Raw genomic sequence first — 20,799 nt, 5'->3', positions numbered from 1 at the left:
ATAAGGTTTTTCTGAATCAACTGCGCCTCATTTTAAAATCTCATTATCAACAAATGACAGTTGTTCCTCATGGGGTCTGATGCTCGGTGCCTTTTTATGGGGACATATGCTTAATACTTGAAAGTTGGTGATTTCATTCTGCTGTGAAACCACAGTGACACCATTTTCACTAAGACACCGCTGACTTGTGAATGCTCAAGCATTAGACATTTCTTTTTGAAAATCATGTATCTCTAAAGTGCTATTCCATCAATATGGTATTCTCATTACTGTCAAAGAATAGTTTTATATTTTATGTAATGCCAAGTGCTTTATTTCTTGTGTAGTTTGCATAGACGATTGATACCACAGGTATATCTGTCTATTAGAAGCTATAGCCAGAAGAAGGTTCACCTCGCTTCACATTAAGAGTGTTTTTTTGTAATTATTTGCACTGACAATTAAACTTTAAAGCAAAGTGTTTCATAATTATTTGCTACTAAATCACATTAGTGGCATACTGGTGTGCAAACTAATTACTGTGATTTAAATTGAATAGCTAATTGCCAACATATTGACAACTGATGGCGAGGGTGATGGAAGCTATTGATGTTTAATGCTAGTGGAGGGTGTGTGTTAAGTATACTGCATCTGTTAAAGTTTAATTTAGGTGTTTTTGCCTGGACCCTGTTTTGCATTTAAGTACATAATGAAGGCTACAGGGTTTGAAATTGGAATGCTATTTATTTAGACTGCTGCAGCAGGAAGCTGGGAAATGGACTGCAATATAATTCTTGAGCAATTTTGCACTGTCAAACTACTTCCATTAAAGTGCTTATTTTTTTTGCCGCAGGCCATGATTGTTATTGAGAAGAAGTTTAAATTAACAGTGTAGTTTGATTGTTTTGTTATCCAGGTCGCGAGTTTGGTCCACACAGCACATGCCGAGAAAAGCTGGAGAAGACTATCATACTCTTCACTAAAGTTGTGAGTTTACTTGTCTGTTGTATAAAAAAAAAAAACATAAAATTTTTTGGTCTGTAATTTTGTACATTGTGCTTGCTTTGCAGGCTAATTTTAATTCCTAAAAATGTTTTTGTTTACATCTTTCTTCTTTGCTCATGGAAATCCTCCTCTGCACTTCTTTCATTCTAGTTGCTGGATTTTTTGGAGTACCACCCGTGTACATTCATACCCCTAATCCAGCGGTCCTTGGAATTTGCTGTCAGCTATGTTTTCACTCCTGCAGGGGAAGGAGTGACCTTCGAACGCTTCATTGTTCAATGCATGAACCTCATCAAGATGATCGTAAAGAACGATGCCTACAAACCCGCCAAAAACATTGAGGGTAGGGTACATGGGTTTCTGAAAAGAGTAGCAAGAATGCACTGATGAAAATATAATGCACATAAATGATAGGAATTTCAGGCATGGATGAGGTAAAAAGAAAAAAAAAAAGTTCAAATGAAGGGTAGAGCATTGAATCTCAATTTTTGCTCTGCAATTTTGATGTTAGCAGAAAATACCTCTAGTTTTTTAAGGCTAATAATTGACACCCTTTTAAAGAAACAAATAATGTCTGCATCACTGGACCTGAACAAGGCTCATGTTTATTTCACGGCCGGAGGCCTCCAGTGCTTCATTAGCTGTGGATCAGAGCACTCAGTCTTTGTTCTGCCAGCTAGTTTGGTCTTTGGGGCACTCTATTGAAGATCTTTTCACCTCATCAGTTGTTACTTGGCCACGTTTTTGTGGTTCTTGTTTTAATAGCTTTTTTTATTTTTTATGTTTGAGTCCCAATGCCATTTGATTTTCTAAATGGGATCCTCAATTTCTAGTTGTACATTTAAATGGCTGCAGGTATAGCTGTACCTTGACAGAGACCGCTCAGTGCAGAGCAGCCATCTGACTTATTTATTAAACCAGTGCTGTCAGTCACATAGACAGGCAGACAAGAAGACCCATGTGTGTATGACGCCATCAGAGCTGGCCCTTAGTACTGACACTGGGGTCTGAGGCTGCAGGTGTAGCAGAGGTTTGAATATAAGACTGGAAGTCTGGTCTGTATGTTTTTGTTCTTTTGAGTTGATATTCATCCATATTTGAACTTGAAATAAACATGAGCACAAGAGAAGAGGTCTGTCTTCCTTCAAACTATAGAAGCATGTCATTTAAATTTAATATTAGCATGTAGGCCAAGGAAAATGTTTAATTAATTTCTTGCTTTAATCTTTCATTTGCATAAATACATTAATAGTATCCTTTAGAATATGGGGCCTAGTTTTCTAATAAAATCCTTTATAATGGATCCGTGTTGTACTTTTGATATTGATGTTCGAGCCATTATGAATAAACCACTAGGAAGTACAGTGCAAGTACAAACAGAGTAGAGCAGTGCAAATATCTGTGGATTGTTCATTACAGTAAACTTTCTTGATGGATTAAAGGACAACACGGTATCTTTCTTTACTTAATTCTCTGTTTATTCATTTTAATTCTCCTCCATCTCCTGTCCCCCAGACAGTAAACCAGAGAGTCTAGAGGCTCACAAGATCAAGGCAACATTTTTCTCACACCCGACATTGACAGAGATTGGACGCCGTCTCGTCTCACACTATTTCCTGCTAACCGAGGAAGAGCTGGCAATGTGGGAAGAGGATCCTGAGGGCTTTGGTAATGGCACATCCCCAGATGCATGGGCTGAATCCAAATATCCAGACTTATCTGCACATGCAGACCTGTGGGGTGGACAGGCATGTTCTTGGGGAGGCCAGAGTGATGACCGTGGGCCAGATTTATAGTTCATGCGGCTCATACTTGGTCAGATTTGAGTTTATATTGAATTGCTTTGTTGGTGAAATCATTCAATCATATTGATTTTAATTCAACATTCCTCTAATGAAGTTCTCTTGAAATGTGATATGTAAGCAATACCGGTATTGATAGAATATTCCGCAAACTGTAACAGTTGTTTGAAGCTTATCATGCATTATTGACATGATCATGCATTATTTCCTCTCTCCTTCTAGCTGTCGAAGAAACAGGTGGTGACTCTTGGAAATACAGTCTAAGGGTACGTAAGGACAGAAATTCATGTCCTGAAATGATCCTGATGTATTGGCCTTAATTACCTGAGAGTGGAGAAACAGGAACTCACAAAGTGATCCTGTGTGGTATGTCTGTAGGTTCTCAGTCAGATACTTGCACTCCTGTTACTCAACTTTATGCTCGTATCTCAAAGCAAAATATTCCCTGCGGGCTGGCTCGTATCTTGGAACGCTCATATTTCAAAGCGCTCGTATGTCGAGGTATTACTGTAATTTTAAACATCTCTGTTTTATCCAGCGTAAACACTCCCAGCATTTTTCTGAAAGACAATAACAGCATTTGATGTGAAGTTAGCTGAAATGATAGGAATATGGATTTAAATGTGACATAACTGAATTTCTTTCTTTTAAAGGAATCTTTGAATTAGCGAAGCTTTTTTTTTTTAACAGTCTTTAACAGTGGCATTTAAAATCGAGAGGTCAGCTAATTACTGCAGAATTTAGAATTCCCAGGAATCATCATATACAGCTTATACTGTATATAGTCTTAGCCTATCAATATGCCCTCCTGCCTATATCATCCCAACATAATAAAATACTTGAGCTGGATTGGCTGTTTAAATTATTTTTATCTGTTGCTTGACCTTTCAGACACGTGTACGCAACCTGTAGCACATCCATGATTTGACTTACTTTATGGTATCTGATTTTAACACCTTATTTTCTATTGGCTTTTTTGTGACAGGTAAACCCAATGACCAATCAACAGCAGAAAGTGGGTGGTAGAAAGTTCATGTGTTTTTGTACACATGCCCATTTGTGTGTGCATCCATTTTTTGTTTTCAGAGAGCATGAACTAATGTAATTTATTCCCTTGGTATTTCCTCTCAACAGCACTCAGTGCCAAACAACAGAGCAGGCTGCTGAACAGGAAATGCTGTTGATAGCAGGAGAAAAACAAATGAATGTGGTGACTCTTTATCACAGTGTACGACCATCTATTCCACCAATTAACTGTTTCCTCTGGTGTGCCCATTTGTTTTAGCCTTGTACCGAAGTGTTGTTCCTGGATATCTTCCACAACTACAGCCAGACGCTGACGCCGGTGCTGCTGGAAATGGTTCAGAATCTCCAGGGTCAGTTAAATCTCAATACAGGAAGTATAACATACCTCTAGCGTACTCTACTCTGCTCATTCTTAAAGCAAAAATTAGGAATTAAACATCCCGTAATGGCGACTGCCCCCCTTCTCCCTCAACATAATTTTTTGACATTTGGTTGATGGCCTGTTCTGAAATGTTTTATCTAAATTAGGATTTTCTTCATACTTTCCTTTCTATTTCACGTTATATAAATCCGCATTCCTTGAAAGAAAAGAAGTAAGAATGTAATATATACATTTGAAATGATTAAAAAACACTTTCACTCCACTGTTTAAACAATCACAGTATGCCCAATATGAACTTACATTATTTACGGTACCGGTACTACGTTCTTCCTCTATGGCTCAATTAGTGCCACAGTTCAAGAAATTATTTAGTCCAGTTCAGCTTTTCTCTCAAGCGCTTTCTACAAAGCAAGTCAAAAGTTGAAACGAGTTCTTCCAGAGCAAAGCTGATGCCAGATTAGGTAATTCTGTGGTTGAACAGCCAGCCAGCTATCGATTGAGACTTGGGGACTCCATGGCTAATAAAAAATGAAAGAACAGACCAGATGAATGACCGAGATGAGACTTATTCTTTGGAGGCATATTTTAAGTGTTCAGCTATCTTAAATCGTGGTTACTGGCTTTACTGTTACCAAACCCTGCTTGTCCTTTCATTTTTGGAGAATGCTTGAACGTAAACTGTAACACACATTCTTGTGACTGTTATCATCCAAATGCAGCCATTTACACCCTGGTTGTTTGTCTCTACAGGTCCAACCAATGTGGAGGACCCCGTTCAGTTACTTATAAAAGATGCTGGTGAGAGCATTGACATCTACCGTACTTTAAATTACACATTGATGTTAATCACACAAAAAATGGCATATTATGTATGCGTTGAATCACTATTTTTCTTGTTATACTACTGTCTGAAGCCAGTTCACATTTATTTTTGACACACTTTACTCTTACCTTTCAGGATTTATTCTTCTTTGGTAGATCATTACTTCCTACTTTGTTGTTTTTATGGCATAAATCACAGTTGTAATTGCTTGCTTAGTAGGCCTCTGTTGAAGGTAGATGGCTGTTGAGATTTCAGTCTGTTAACAGGGTTGACATATGGCAGTCTTCACTGAATGATGACGCTCTACTGTGGCTGCAGCAGTGGCTAATCATTTTGGACGCGAGAGTTGGCTGAAGAGCCGAAGAAGCACTTAATTAGAGAATGTTTTTGTTCATGCAAATAAATCAGTCAACAGGAATGGGTCATAGCACCTTATGCCAAGACGAAACAATCTGTTGGCACCAGCCTGCCGTAAAGTTGAAGAGAAATGTTGAAAAATGACCTTCTCGGCATCGTTAAGGAACATGGAAAGACAATTCTGGATCCATCCATTACCACGATCCAAAGTTTAATGGATTTGTTCTGCCCCATGCTCAGTCTGTCTGAATTTCACGGGAAACTGCCCTTTTGGTTTTCACGTAATCCTTCCAACCGGCCAGCCTACCATTTGGCGGTATAGGTGACAACCTCATTTGCGAAGGTAATAATTACGATGATGCAATTATAGAGCAAGATTTTAATTATACTGCTGTACAATGGATGTGCTATATTATTATATATTTGGCTCTAATCCAGCAATTATATTGCTGCACTTGCTTCAGTGAGCTGAAAACTGGAACAAGCGCTGAAGTCCATTCAGTTTTCATGAGCAATATCACAATATAGCAATGTTACAGACAAGCAAATTAATGTGTTCTGCCTGAGTTCCCGGCTCACGTGAGTTTCTAGTAAAGGATCATTCTGATCCTTAATATTCACGGCAGTGGTTGGATATTTAATGAACAACACACACTAGTCATTCACTGGTTCGTTTTTTTATTTATTTATACGGTCGTCTACTTCCGACTTGTGATTGAATGCAGAGTAGGTATCTTTAAAATGCATAAACTGTTGTATGCGTTTACTTCCTTTCATAAAGTTAAGTACTCTTACTAGTCACTGCAGATAATTTTTTTACGGTTTAGCATTTGCAATCCTGTAAATCTGATGTTCTACTATTGTTATATATATATATATATATATATGATTGTGATGCTTTGTGTGCAGCATACAATGCAGTTGGACTGGCGGCCTATGAACTGTTTGACAACGTGGATTTTGACCAGTGGTTCAAGAATCAGCTTCTTAACGAGCTACAAGTCGGCCATCACAGGTAACGTCTGAGTGTGACACGGTTTTCTTTATTTAACGTTTTACAGTGTTGTGAAGTATACAAACTACAGAATCCCAAATTACCTGCTCAAAGTGGACAAAATAGCATCAGCATGTGAATGAATGTTTGGAGAGCCCCATGCTGAAGCAGGCTCGGTTTAAGATGTGAGTGGTGGTGAATGGACTGACTACAGGTATTAACCTCTGCCCAGATATTCACCACCAGAGTTGTTCAAACAGGCTGTTTAAAAATGTAAAACACGTGCGGTAGCAATAAGCAGTTATCTTACAGATGAAAGCATTTGGAAAGTTAAGGCGAGAGGTGAGGTTGGGAAAGCACAGCCGGTGAGAGTGATAGGAAGAGGAAGTGCCCGGCACACATCGACCCCAAGATGATCAAAAGAGGAACCCCTGCGGCACTCCAAAGGTCGGCCACTCAGGCGGCTGATGTCGTCAGAGTGATGATCACGTGGACTCTTTTTCCACATAGTGCAGGTGTGAATAACCCCTCCACTTTTTTCCTGGGGCATCTATTTTTTGTTTTTATTTTTTGTACGTACGTTTGCTTCACACAACTATGACACTCCTTTTGATGCGTGAACATTTTTCGATTTGAACAGAATTAATTCATAAATAGGCAAAATTAAGGATGCACATTGGGCCTTATCATAAAATAGTGGTGCGTGACTATAGCTGATGTATTAACCGGCCTCCCACTAACAAAGAATGCCCTGGCTCTGTCGCTTTAGCTTCTTCCTCTGCTTTAAAATGTGTGATGGGAGTTCCTTTATTTAGTTTCTTTGCTTATTAAATGCAAATCCTGAAGTAGAACTACTCCAATAAGCGTTTAGAAGAAATTACATTTACAGATGCGTTTAAAATAAAACCTCCTTGTTATATTGATGTTTAAAAAAGGATGTCATTCAATGGAAGAGTTTGTCTTTAGGGAAATGTGAAAGGAGAAATAGTAATTCCCCTGAATCTATATGCCAAATCATGTTCTTTAAGTGCAGAGCTCCATAGATTATAACCTACTGCTTGGTGCTAAGAGGATTTAGCTTTACTTTGAGCTTTAAAGTCAAGGCTGATTATATAAATTGCAGGAGATAAACTTTTCAACTCCCATTGATTTTTCTGTGCTGAGTCCGGCTGTGTTTGTCTGATTTTGAGACGTTCCCACAGTCTTTTGAAGAGGCGTATGCGATGGGAATGTGGATTCACTACGGATGTTACAGAATCATCACTTTTAATGATATCATTTAAAGGGGCAATTAGCGGCTTGCTGTTTTTCCTCCTGTCTGTGTCAGTGTACATATGATCTCAGACTTGGCTGAATGCATCTTTGCCTAATTATGCCTTCATCCACGCGGTCGGTATGTCATCATGTTTTATCTCCCGTCACAATTCTATATCATTTTCAACGCCCACTGGAATGCATTAGTCAAAGGAATGTTCATGTTGGAGAAATATACCTGCTGAGCTAATTAAGTTTAGAAAGTCATCCAAAGTTTTGACATGCATTCACAGACTTCAGGTGGAGGAAGACAGACCATTTAAAGTGCTGTTGATGTTCCTGTTGTTGATCTCGACACGATGCATCTTCGTCCCCCAACTAAATACATCAGCGATTTCCTAGCAAGTCCCCTATTCCACAGTGTCCTAATTTATCCGTGGATATTGTCTCCAAAACGGTTTAATAAAGCATCAAACCACTAAAACAACCCATTTAATGTCACTGTCTCTATTTAAAATAATTTTTGTGCAGTGCAGTTTTATATGTTGTTGGATTGGACTGCATATATTTTATTCATTCAACAGCAAAAAGTAAAAAAGATCCTACTTCCATACTTTGTGCTAGTGTCGTAGCATCTGGGCTGACTGTGCAGACGACATGTTTCCGCCAGCTGCTCAGGTTGTCGAGGTGAACCATTCTCTCTGCCAGCGCTGCTCTCAACTCCAAAAGGCATTCAGGTGGATTGTAACAGGGAATTGTGGGTCCATTAACTGTTATACTAAATGCTCATGGTTACTTTTAATGGCCTGTGTCAGCTGCCTTGACTGATCTGTTTTGTTCAAGGGCTTCTTCCTCTGGTACTTGAAGACTAATACCACTAATTCATTCTTCCTGCCTCACACTTCTCCTGTCTTGTCGATCATTTTATTAACTTCTTTGCACGGTGGGAACCAACGGTGTGTGTTGACCTTTTGGACAGAACCACACAGAGACCAGTTTCTGATCGGAGCAGGTAAAACACAAGTGACACGGCAGAAATGTGTATTGGAACAGTGTGACGGTTCCTTTACTGAATTCTGCCAGGAGCCGCACTCGAAGCACGTTTTCTGGCTCACACACTGGTGTTTCATTTGTTGCTGTAACCAGAGAATTCCCTCATCATGCCGCTCTGCCTGGATGTCTGGCTGTTGGCTGTTGAAATGATTAATACTCTTGCTTATTCGGATCTTGATTTACAATTTCAAGAACAATACTGTACTAAACATCTACAATATTCTTAGAAGAGAGATGCAATAAAAGGAAAAAGCCTTACCTCTTCACAGCAGATAATAAACTCTAGTTGCATGATCTGACCAATTATCTGCTTTTCTTTGAGTAAATGTTCTCTCGATCTGGATTTCCAGCTGCGGGTGTTCCGTGTCAACAGTAGGGAACCGGGCACACGGTCCCCGTGAGGCTGCATTGATCTCCATGTGTGAGGGGTGACCACATATCTGTGGTCTGTTTGTAGGGGAATCCAATATCCACGTTTGTGTGCTACTCAAAAACCACTTTCATCTGGGAGGTTGCATCGAATGCTCAGCCGAAATCGACCAACAACATTTTGTGTGAAAGTGTTATTTTTAAGCTGCGTGAAAATCAGTCTACAGTCAAATGGAAGGAGGAACATCTGCATTATTGATGACATTAAAGATCATACGTCACAATTTCTAAACAGCATAGTGCACCATAATACCTCGCTACTTCTCTAGTCCATCTGGTAAATGTCATTATTTCCCTGTCGGACTTCAGTGATCGCATCCCGAGGTTAGGTTTTGTGAGTGTGAGCCTTACCTAGGTCTGTTTGTAACACGTAATAAGAAGCAACAACACTCATCATAACACTATCTGTCAGCAAAGCTCTTGTGTGATTTCAACCGGCGGCTGAGCCTCAGGCGACCAGTAAGCGGCTTTTACAAATCAGTTGGCTGCCACTTTTTGGAATGATGATTACACAAGCAGTCGTACTTGGGCACTCACTGGAAAATGCACATTCTGACTGGCTGTCAAATTCTCTGCCTTGAACAAAAGCAGCTTTCTTAGCTGTGGCGGGTTATTGCGGTTGATGGCACAGATACACACAAGACATGAGCGGGGAAAAAAAAAAAAGCAGGACTCCTACTCGGAGGCAACCTCCTCCCCGTATCAACTCAGAGTCGACAGACCTAAACAAACAGTAAGATACCGATACAGAGTGTGTTCATTCTGCTGTCAGACTCGGCCACCATGGAAACACTTTGACATATTTACCTTGTGTTTATTTCGCTTGACCTATTGAGTGGAGTTTATGAATAAAGTCGGTCCCTCTTTTAAAGGACTCTGTCCCTTGGTGATAGGGATTTTCTTCTTCTATTTCTAGCAGTTTGCCCGTAATCCCGCTACATACTTTACACCCTAAAATGGAAAAATGACTAGAAGCAGCAGAACAGTGATTTATATCGTATCAATAAAGCTGATTTGGATTCTGTTTTTAATTTGACTTCTGTCCATGATTGACCGTACGGTAGCCAGAAAGACGAGCAGGTTTTCTTTGAATGACTCATGCTCAACCTTTGACCCCCCGTCGACCCGCCTGTCCATCTGCCTTCCTGCCCACTTTTCCATCCTTTCCTTACACATTGCCAGCATACTAATAATAGACCAAACAAGCTGCTGTCTCCCCATCTGAAACAGATAATCTGTATTTGTCAGTCACAGACATGCACCCTTGCACCGCTATCTTATGTTGCATACATAGACTTGGAAACACCAATCTCTTTGTCACTTCAGATGATGCCATGAATGAATAATAATCTGCATGGATTATGATGTCGGGAATAATTCTCACTATTGTCAGGATTCATTTTGCATGTGCTCAAGCCCGTAAAATCTTCAACATATTTTCCGGTTGCTGTCTATGCACCGTGTATCGAAGATCGGTAAATCAAACATCAACTGCCCTGCAGAGTTCTTTCATCAAGCTTTAATTTGGCAACAGATAATTATCTGTAATTGGATTATTTATTTGTGATATTGCTGTCTTGTTATCTGAGTGCCAGTATATTGCTGCCAAGCTGTTGTTTGGAACCTCAGTGTAGAGAGAGCTTGGGTAATTTGCCGGTGGCCATTGTCTGCTGGCACTGGCATCACAGCTCTGCCGTGTTGGACCCATTCCATACGTTGATGCCTCCATAAAACTTGTTGAAAGTCAGATTGGTCTGGCCTTTGTTTGCCTTCAAAAGTAATTGGAGGCCACTTGGTTCTCCGTGCTCCACTGGCTTTGAGGTTCAGCCCAGGTCTCTTAAGTTCCATCTTGTGCTTTTAAGATAACGAGATGGCATCAAGTTTGCTGTTGGTGATGGTCAAATTTCAAACTTTGCACTTAATTTAAAAAAAGTAATACCTGTAATTAAGAAAACTATTATACAAGCAAGCCTGTTCCTTGCCCCCCCCCCATTCACACACACACATTGTTTTTTGTTTTTGTGTTGCTACCTTCAAGTCCCGAGTTGTGCTATTGTTTTGCATCTTCTGGCTTGTGTCCCAGACTATACTCTCTGGCTCCCTGTGGGATATCTGACAGGACGCCAACAAGAGTGTGACCCCTCCAGCCTGCTCTTGTAGTCTCATTTCTCCTTTCCTCCACCCCCCCCCCCCTCCCCCTCCCATCAACTTCTGTCAAAGGCTCTCCTCACAGACAGATTTTGCCTCAGACACAAACAAGGGCAGTTGCTAAGGGACACTTACCTGCCTGGTCTAACTTTATCAAAGGTTTTGATTCATATCACACACCGCTCAGCCGTGTGGAAGTGTGAACATCCTTCCCTTTTTTAACTTTTATTTTTCGCCACTGGTCACCATGTTCCTCTCTTTACTTACATATTTGAACAAAGATTGATAATTGACTGGCTCGTTCTTAACAGCCACTTTCTTCATGTAGTATTCTACTAAAACTAAGTAATGTGAATAATCTCGCCGTCTGTTACTCTCTGTTTCTCTGGGGACTTAAATACAGTGGAATATGTTTGCACGATGAAATGCGTACTGTCAGAAAGAGGGCTGGATTAATTTTAGTTTGAATAGCAATAGGACAGTAAAACTACACATATTGTCACTTCTTATGACTCATTTGATTACAATCGAACACCAATCTCATCATTTAAATCACTGGCCCAGTTGTTTTTTTAGTAGAAGCAAGTGCTGTAGCTACATTGGGATTAGATTGTCCTTTTTTTGTGTGAATTGTGATATGCGCTGGAGGAGAGAGATAAAGACGGAGCAGGGCTCCTAATTTCATTGTGTACCTGCTACAATAAAGGCTTTCTATTTCTATTCTATTGTAAATACTGTAACGCATATGTGCTCCCTCCTCTCACCCATTGTCCAGGTACAAGTTGATCCGCAGACGTGTCATCTGGCTGATAGGACAGTGGATTTCCGTCAAGTTTAAATCTGACCTTCGGCCTTTACTCTACGAAGTCATCCTGAGCCTGATGCAGGATCCGGACTTGGTGGTAAGGCAGTTGCAGACCCAAAGTCCTTTTATTATAACTGGATTTTCAACTTCCTCAGAAAACCCAAGACTCACAGTGACTGAAAGGGGTTATTTGTGAATGTGCAGAGTCAGCTCCACAAACGCAGCATGGCAGCACAGCTATTATGCTGCCAGTGTTCTGCACACAAAACCACAATATTTAGTGAGGCGCCAGGGGGAAGTTGTTTGATTCTCAATGTATATTTGGAGAGTTGGTTTTTCTAGGGTAATTTGGTAAAATGGAGAAGCAGTTCATTTTATTTTTCCCTTTAAAATGTTGGCTGTGGCCTAAACAACTCCTGTTGGTAGAAAAGCAGCTATTACTATATCTGATGGATAAAAAGGTGATACTTTATCTCTGACATTTCAGTCTCTGCATTTTACAAGGAGTTATCCACAAGAGTGACTTAGTGATTTGTGCAGTGATCAAGTACTAGCTCAGTCACACAAGGCTTGATTTGTCGTATTCTGAGGTACTTATTGATGATGTGAGAAGCAGGAGACGAGCTGCCTTCCTTATTGGAAAATTATTGGAAAATCTGTCAAATGAGAAAAGAGTACCGTTGTTTAATGCATGCTGGTTAAATGGGTTTTAATTTCAGTTTCAAATCAGTGCCTGTGCCCAAATAAACTGTTCCTTGTATTTGTTTTATTAAAAAAGAAATACTCTCTTTTTGTCCACTATTTTAATTCCTCCAGTAAGAGATTGAGGTTTATGGTCATACTGGTTTCTTGATGTATTGTGTAAGGGTGAGGAAATTATGAATATGAGACCAGAAGTAGGTGGTAATCAGTTACCGGTACATGGGGTGCAGGTGAGGTCATCCATTTATTTCATACATTTGGAACAGGACTGGGCGGCATGGTGGTGTAGTGGTTAGCACTGTCAGGTTTGATTCCTATTTGTGCTGAGTTTGTATGTCCGCATAGGTTTTCTCCCGTTTTCCTTCTACCGCCAAAAACATGCAATTTAGGTTAATTGATCATTCCAAATTATCCATAGAGTATGAGTGTGTGTGTGTGTGTGTGTGTGTGTGGAATGGTTGTATCTCTGTGGCTGGCGACACGTGCAAGGTGTACACCGCCTCTGGCACACAACAAGCTGGGATAGGCTTGCTGTGTGCAAAGCAGAAGAGGTGGCTGTGGATGAGACGATCTTCTCATCAAGAAAATCCAGACTGTACTGATAGAGGGGTTGGTGGGGGGTATGCACACTGATTGCTTTCTAGTTCAATACGCATTATAGAAGGTACTAATCAGATGACTCTAGAAAGATAAATTCATTGCTTGGAGCCTTAATAACAAAAAGCTAAATTATCTTTCCTCATTAAATTAGATTTGGCTGATGTCAGTCCTCTCCTCTTGACTCTCTGTATCTCTGTTTATTCAGATGTCAGTAAAATGCACCTGTGGTCACTGTCTGTAGCCTAATACTTGCTGATGCCATATCTCCACCTCTACAATGGGGTACACTGTTCACAGTGCTGAAATCAGCAAACTGCAGTTTTAACATTTGAGATTGTGCAGCTAATGATGCTGATGTGACAAATAGATCCATGTTGCACCTTATTCCATGGAAAAGTCGGCCTTTTTTATTATCTGGTCTCAACATCTAATAATGGTGCCACAAGAGAAATTAGTACTGTCTGTATAGTCTGTTTTTAAGTGCCTCATAAACACATGGGCCATAGAAAGTATAAATGTCGTCATCATGCAGCCTAAAAATGAAATCAGGAAACTTCATCAAGTGTTTATTGAAATCTTGCTTCTCATTTGAAAAATTTATTTTAGGAACATTTTTGAAAATACCTCATCTATGAACTGAGATTCCGCTCAGCTTATACATTTGTTTGATTTACAAAAGCGTATCTTTAGGTGCAATGCAAGGTATACGACAAAAAACAATATTACGGTAATCTACGTCGAGTTGCCTGGATTCATAAAAAGACCCGATAACCTAATTATGGAATTATTGGGAAAATTTAAGAAAGTTAAAGCCCCCAAAAAGGAAATAATATAGCTGTAAATAACAAATATATAGTGTACATACAATGCAGTACAATGGTGTAAATACTGCACATGCCCAAACTCGCTGTGTTATTGCCCCATAGAGGCTTTTGTGCTTTAAATTTGATGTGAAAAGGGCCAGCTGTAATCGAGCCACTCTTCTTCCCCTTGTTGTGTTTTTGTTCTTTAATCTCCTCTTGTCAAATAATTTTCTCCCTGGTGGATATGTACACCTCAGTGCACATTTGTACGGAGTGTTTAGTGCCTTGTTGTTTTTATGATACAGCTAATAATGAAAAATGGAACTATAGTACCGGTAATGTGCTTGATAATTCTGCTGTACGTCCAGGTGTAGCTGTTATTTACTGTTTCTATATTCCTCTTACACTGCCGATAATATTTTACTTGGAAGTACTTTCAAACAATCCACATACCGGTACTTTTATGACATATTAAAAGTATGTATACATATTAAATGCCTTATTTTTTCATGCTTTTTCAAAATAAACTCTTTTTTTCCCTCGAAGGTTCGGATTGAGACGGCAACAACCCTGAAGCTCAATATCCTTCCTCAATGAAGCTAGTATTTATGCTGATTTTTCAAACGGGTCATAACAAGAAATCCATTGAATTTCTTACTTTGCTCTTGATTGAAATCTCACTTCATATCACAGCATAACAGCTTCCAGTCCTTAATGTTGTAAAGCTCGATAGCAATGCTAAAAACCATACCTTTATGAATACACCCTTAACTTGTGACCACCTGTGGACGACTTTGAGTTCCGAACAGAGCAGTTCCTTCCTGTGAGTGCTTTTATCACTGGAAATTCATGCATGTGCTTTTAGTACAGTGCCCAGTGTGATTTAGCTCGATTTTCCCTCTCCATCTCTCACCAGTACCTTGAGTCAATATTCGGGCTGCTTTTCCAGTTGTTGCAACAGGTGACTGAGTGCGACACCAAAATGCAGGTGCTCCATGTCATCTCCTGTGTCATTGAGAGGGTAAACATCCAGGTGAGGTTTTAGATATCAAACAAATATGTCTTGATAATCATTCAACACTTTTCTTATAGATTGTAAAGTGAAGTCGTGTCTATGTGTCGCTGCACAAACTCGAATCACGGACTTTAACGGACAGGTTTAGATTGTTGGATTCTATTATATTCTATTACTATACAGTGCATTTTATATTGTTTTCTGTGTGATCTGTTTCAGATCCGGCCCTATGTAGGCTGTCTGGTTCAGTATCTGCCCCTGCTCTGGAAGCAGTCTGAAGAGCACAACATGCTCCGATGTGCTATTCTTACCGCGTTTATCCGCCTAGTACAGGTATGGTGCAGCCCCTTCTCTTTATTCAGGGCTGCTACCTGTCGCGCTTGGGATTGGTTTAACAAAATATATTATTTTTGTTTTTATAATCTTAGCAGAAAACATTGGGGATAAATAAACAAAATCCACCACTTGCAATGTTTGTGGGTTGTCATGTATAACAAGGAAGATATTATTCATGTGTGTAAATGTTTTTTTTATCCAAGCATAACTTGGAAAGTCAGTGTTTCTTTTTTCTTGCAGAAGTGAAGCATCATTTTTAACTACATTTTAAATATGTCAAAAGAAATTGGCACAAGCTGTAGATTTTCCAGAGAACAAACTGATCATTGCGTGACTTGCCAAACTGTTGGTTCCTTCTGGCCAAAACAATTATGTCTGCCTAACACTGGCGCCCCATGCAGGTAAAGATGAATACAGCTGCTGTTTTGCTTTTTCCTTCGCTGAACAAAGGAAACACCTTTTTACCAAAAATTAATCAGTAGAATTGCCATGGACCGGAAACCACAAAGTATGGTTAAATCGCTTTTTCGTATTTTTCGCTTCCAATCATCTGTGAAGGTCTGTTGCAGAGAATAATACTGAGGCTTAACTGATTTAATGGTTCAGTAGGTTGAGCTCATTTCATTCAAAGTTTATTATGTTTATTGCCCATTAAGAGGGGCATTACCAGGTTCTGCAGTGTGGACAGGTGGTGTTTTGAACTCGATCTGGCAGCAAATGTGGTGTTACTGGCCCATCCACGTGTTGCTGTGGGTGAAAAAATCCCTCCTCACTTGAAGTTGTAGCTTTTGCTGGCTAAAGCAGCCACAAGAGAGGAATTGTCTTTATTTCCCAGCTTATCATCATTCCTTATTGATTTGCCAACGTAATTACACACGTTTTAACACCAGATTAAAGTGTTTACCAAGAAAAGAGATTTTTAGCTATGCCAGCGGCTGTTTGTGTTTCTTTGACCACTTAGATAATATTTTGTTTTCAACTGTTTATCTCAAGATCAACTGAAGGTTTTCTGTTAACTTCAGTTAACAAGAACGTCTCTATTCCTCGACAGTGTCGCAGCAGCTTGGCTCAGTCTGCAGAAAGATGCAAACTCCTCGCGGGGCTGCTGATGCATCACTTCACAGTGGGAGATGAAACATTTAGTGATGGGGACAGTCTTTAACAGAGTAGCACAATTACACATCTGGGAAAACTGCAGGTTTACTGCACAGAGGGCTTAGATGTGTGGATTTTTATTTATTTTAATGTATAAAATATAAAAAGTGTGATTTGATTTTGTCTTTTGAAACGGTATGAACTGCCTTTCGTGTTCGCCATATTGATATAGTTTTGTGCATGTTGTTGTGCGAGAGGTACAGATAGAGGTAAGAACAATAGAAAGCCATTGCATACAAAATCCAAAATGTAAATGGCCATTTGGGGGGAAAAAAGCAATACTGGGCAAATTTCTAGTTTATATTTCGAGGTGGTGCAGCTGAGTGGATGGATGGACTGAAATCTGTTTTTCTGAGACATCTACCACTGTGTCATTGTGTGAGTTGCATTTAAAGAGGTGTTTTGGCCTGGGGATGTGTTCTCAGCAGGACTGTCCTTGAGCTCGATCCTCCATTACTTAAAAGCCATGGGGTGCTATAGAGGTCAGGATGACTGGTCATTTCCCTTCCTTTCCTTAGAGACATACCAACGTCTACTCCATCAGCCACAAATGGGTTTGTTTCATGTCCTCTTAATAGAATTTCATCCTATGGATGAGTTCAATCCCTTACGTCAAATGATTATAATGTGCATGACCGTCGCATGGATATTGACTTGGATCCTTTTGGGGCAGCTGTGGCTTAGACGGTAGAGCAGGTTGTCCAATAATCAAGGTTGGCGGTTCGAATCCCTCTCCATCCCCGTCATTCTCACCGTTGTGCCGTTAGTCAAGACATTTCATCCACCCTGCCTGCATTGTATCATAAAAGTGTATGAATGAGAGGTCGTCAGTGTAAATACGAACTGGCTCTTTAATTGACCTACCTGGTTAAATAAAGGTGAAAGAAATCCTACAGTTGTCCTAGAGCCATTTCCCAAGTACAGAGGCCCATCCCCAGATATTAATTCAAATAATGTTAATGATTTCTGCATGTTTTGCATCCATAAACATGGTGTCCTTTATGACGCCATGTTTAGACCACTGGTTGGGTTAATATTTGTTTAGCTGTATTAAAGTTTCTTATAGCATGATGTGATAGTAAGTGTAACGACAGGTCTTTCCATTCGTATCTTCGGCTGTTTGATTTGATGGAGAACTTCCAGCTATGACTGTTCTAATTATCTTTTAACCTCCCTGCTCTTTCATCTTTTTCAGTTGCGGATGTCTCTGATTTTTCTAACAGTCACACTGCGTTGAGTGTTTTGTCGGAGTAATTACCTCCGCCAAGGAGGTTATTTTTGACAGTGTTTATCTGTTTGTTTGCAGGATTACGGAACAACTGCTGGATGGATTTTAATGGGGAAAGTTTTTTGATGATGGGTCTTAGTCTAACTTGAGAGCGATCCGGATACTTGTTTGGATATAAAAAAAAGAAATTTTCCCATTTACTTTAAATGGAGGTTCTTTAAAAAAATCATATCTTGTAAAATGGTGATGATCCAGATCACCATGTGGATGGCGTAAATCCAATTAGGAGGGGAATGAGCTGCTTGGCGGAGGTCTGTGCCCTCTGAGTGCTTTTATAGTTATCTGGGATGCTTTAGAGGTCTGCACTCTTCTTGGATGGAGAGTTACTTCTCTCTAGTTCCTGTCTGTGTTAATCTGTTACAGTAACCACAGTGAAGTCAGAACTAGTAAATGGTGGGGTTTATTGTGAATTCAGTCTTATCTAATTATATTTAGATAGAGCCCTGTTATTGCATGATTTGTCTCAAAGTGCTTTAGAGCATGTGTGCATTGTAATGGACCCAACGTCCCCTCCATGAGCAAACAATTGCCAAGCCCAATACATTTGTCCATTCTACAGTTGCTTGCAAAAGAAACACTGCATCTTAACACTTCCTGCTACAAGTGGCAGCAGCTTGAAATGGAGTGAAATATTTATTCAGCCAGACTCGAACTTCTAATCTTACACGCACAAGTGCTGAACAGTGACACCAGTGGAGGACCACAAACTACCATAATATACAAAAAACATGAACATTTGCTTCTGAAGAAATTCCATATAATCTCATCCATATGGAAAAGGTCACAGCCTTGAAACGAAAACCACAAACAAGTCTGCTGTCTGAAAATTTTATCAAAAATGCATGTGTATAACCCATTGGGTGATGAAGCTAATGTTAAACAGCAGCAGCCGATATGGAATATCCAGTGCTTGGCCAACTGCACCAATCATATTACTTCCTCGCGCAGCTATATGTGACCTGTGGAAAAACCAAAAAATTTATTTGGTGGTTGGTGGAACAGCATGCTATGATAAAGTTACACGTTGGTGGGAAGCGATGAGTTAAAGCGCTGCTGTCTTTTAGTTTCCACAAGTCTTTGATCAAATGGTGCTCACAGATCACGACGCTAAGCTAAAGCACAAGAAAGGACGTCCTTAACAGCGGTCCGTTTGCATTATCAGGTTCCCCAATCTGACATTGACTCTGTTTCCACAGGGCCTCGGGGCAGAGAGTAAAAATCTATACCCCTTCCTTCTTCCCGTCATCCAGCTGAGTACCGATGTTTCCCAGCCGCCACATGTGTATTTGCTCGAGGATGGACTGGAGCTTTGGTATGTACACATGTTCTACACACACACACACACACGTATACACTACGTGTAAGCTATAAAATTCCTCCGTCAAGCTGATATTTATGAAGCATGTGGTGATCTCATTCTCTCCCTCACATGCACATCTGCGCATGTATGCTGTTACTAATAAATGTCTTTTTTTCCCGCTGATCAGATCCTTGAAGTACTTGAAGCTCTATCTACAGGGGTTTACACATGTATGATAATTAAATGCTAACTATTTGCAATTAAGTAGTGGCAAATGAGTGAGAAGTGACATCTTGTTTTAATTAAGTTATAGACAGTCGCACGGTGGGTGTTGACATTCTGGGTAATTCATGTAGCGCAAAATGCATCGTTTTATAACACAGTTCTGGCCACGTGCCACCTTAAAGCCACAAAGAGTCCGATACAAAACCGGATGCTTATAACGATCATCGCCTTTCTTTTTAATCCTTCCTTTTTCTCTTTTACTGCCTCATTTTAAGTTCTGTCGAAACTTGTAGCTTAAAGCCACAGTCCCATGTTTCTGTTCTGCCTCTTAATCCGCTTGATTCCCGCCCAATACTTATTACACTAATGTTGTAAATCTGCTTTTATCCATTTATGCCCATTTCTACTGTCTGTCTGCTCTCCTCCATCCCTCTCTATCTCCATACAGGTTGGTGACTTTGGAGAACTGTCCAGCCATAACCCCAGAGCTGCTCAGAATTTTCCAAAATATGTCCCCTTTGTTTGGTAAGCAGGTATAAAACCTTCGCTGATCTCTATTGCTATTAGTTTGTGTAAGTTTAGGCTTTTTTCATTATCATTAACTTTGTCGTTACTGGCATTATTATGTAAAATAGTGGTAAGGTAAAGACACTTTCATTTCTCAGGTATTGTTTGGGTGTAAAGGTAAATGTTGCTGAAGCTTTTTAACGCATTCAGTTCCAGCAGTTTTCGCTCATTTTGCCCACAGAATATTATGTAATATGACTATGCAAACACCGAACCTACCAAATGAAAGATTCAAGTCCCTTCTTTCATCAGGACAAAAAAAACACAGTTCCTACTGGTTTTTTGTTCTGGATTTATTTATTTAAATGAAATTGTGAGACATCTGGCTCTTTATTGGCACAAAGCCTGTGCATTGTGACTCTTAGGATTGTACTCAAACAGTTATTTCATGAGAGCCATCATTCACTGACAATTCACATTTTAAACAATAGTTTGGTTAGCATGAGGTCAAATAATGGCCTTTTGCAATGAAGGTGTGTGTTTGAATGCAGAGATTAGCAGAAGATACATCACACCAATCGGTCTGTGTGATGAAAAGCACAAAGAACAACAGCGTTGCGCTGAAACACTTTAAATAACAAGGAAATGTAGACATTGGGAAGACAAAGTTGATGGACATCGATTTTATTTTCATAGTTTTATCCCTGCAGGCTCATGTTGCATGCAAAAGTACACTCGTGGCTTTGCAGTTACCTCAAGGCACCAGGGCCAATATTGTGCATCTGTAGGCAGCTGTGACTGGTGGCACATT

The 20,799-nt window shown here is 39.9% G+C and overlaps 1 protein-coding gene across 1 annotated transcript in view; it reads left to right on the top strand.

Moving 5' to 3' along the window:
- Positions 1-20,799, top strand: part of LOC137914434 (importin-11-like) — a 63,673-nt gene that overhangs the window by 15,891 nt on the left and 26,983 nt on the right. The window contains exons 9-22 of the mRNA XM_068757984.1: positions 896-966; positions 1,135-1,327; positions 2,500-2,652; positions 3,009-3,052; positions 4,072-4,162; positions 4,945-4,992; positions 6,284-6,389; positions 12,028-12,154; positions 14,709-14,742; positions 14,945-14,985; positions 15,079-15,195; positions 15,397-15,510; positions 19,153-19,268; positions 19,930-20,006. Of these exons, the coding sequence (XP_068614085.1) occupies positions 896-966; positions 1,135-1,327; positions 2,500-2,652; positions 3,009-3,052; positions 4,072-4,162; positions 4,945-4,992; positions 6,284-6,389; positions 12,028-12,154; positions 14,709-14,742; positions 14,945-14,985; positions 15,079-15,195; positions 15,397-15,510; positions 19,153-19,268; positions 19,930-20,006 (1,332 nt within the window). The remainder of the gene's footprint in view (positions 1-895; positions 967-1,134; positions 1,328-2,499; positions 2,653-3,008; positions 3,053-4,071; positions 4,163-4,944; positions 4,993-6,283; positions 6,390-12,027; positions 12,155-14,708; positions 14,743-14,944; positions 14,986-15,078; positions 15,196-15,396; positions 15,511-19,152; positions 19,269-19,929; positions 20,007-20,799) is intronic.

The sequence above is a fragment of the Brachionichthys hirsutus genome, unplaced genomic scaffold (assembly GCF_040956055.1).
Source record: "Brachionichthys hirsutus isolate HB-005 unplaced genomic scaffold, CSIRO-AGI_Bhir_v1 contig_696, whole genome shotgun sequence".
Taxonomy (NCBI): Eukaryota; Metazoa; Chordata; class Actinopteri; order Lophiiformes; family Brachionichthyidae; genus Brachionichthys; species Brachionichthys hirsutus.
Note: the sequence above shows the minus strand (reverse complement) of the source record. Positions and strands in the feature narration are given on the sequence as shown.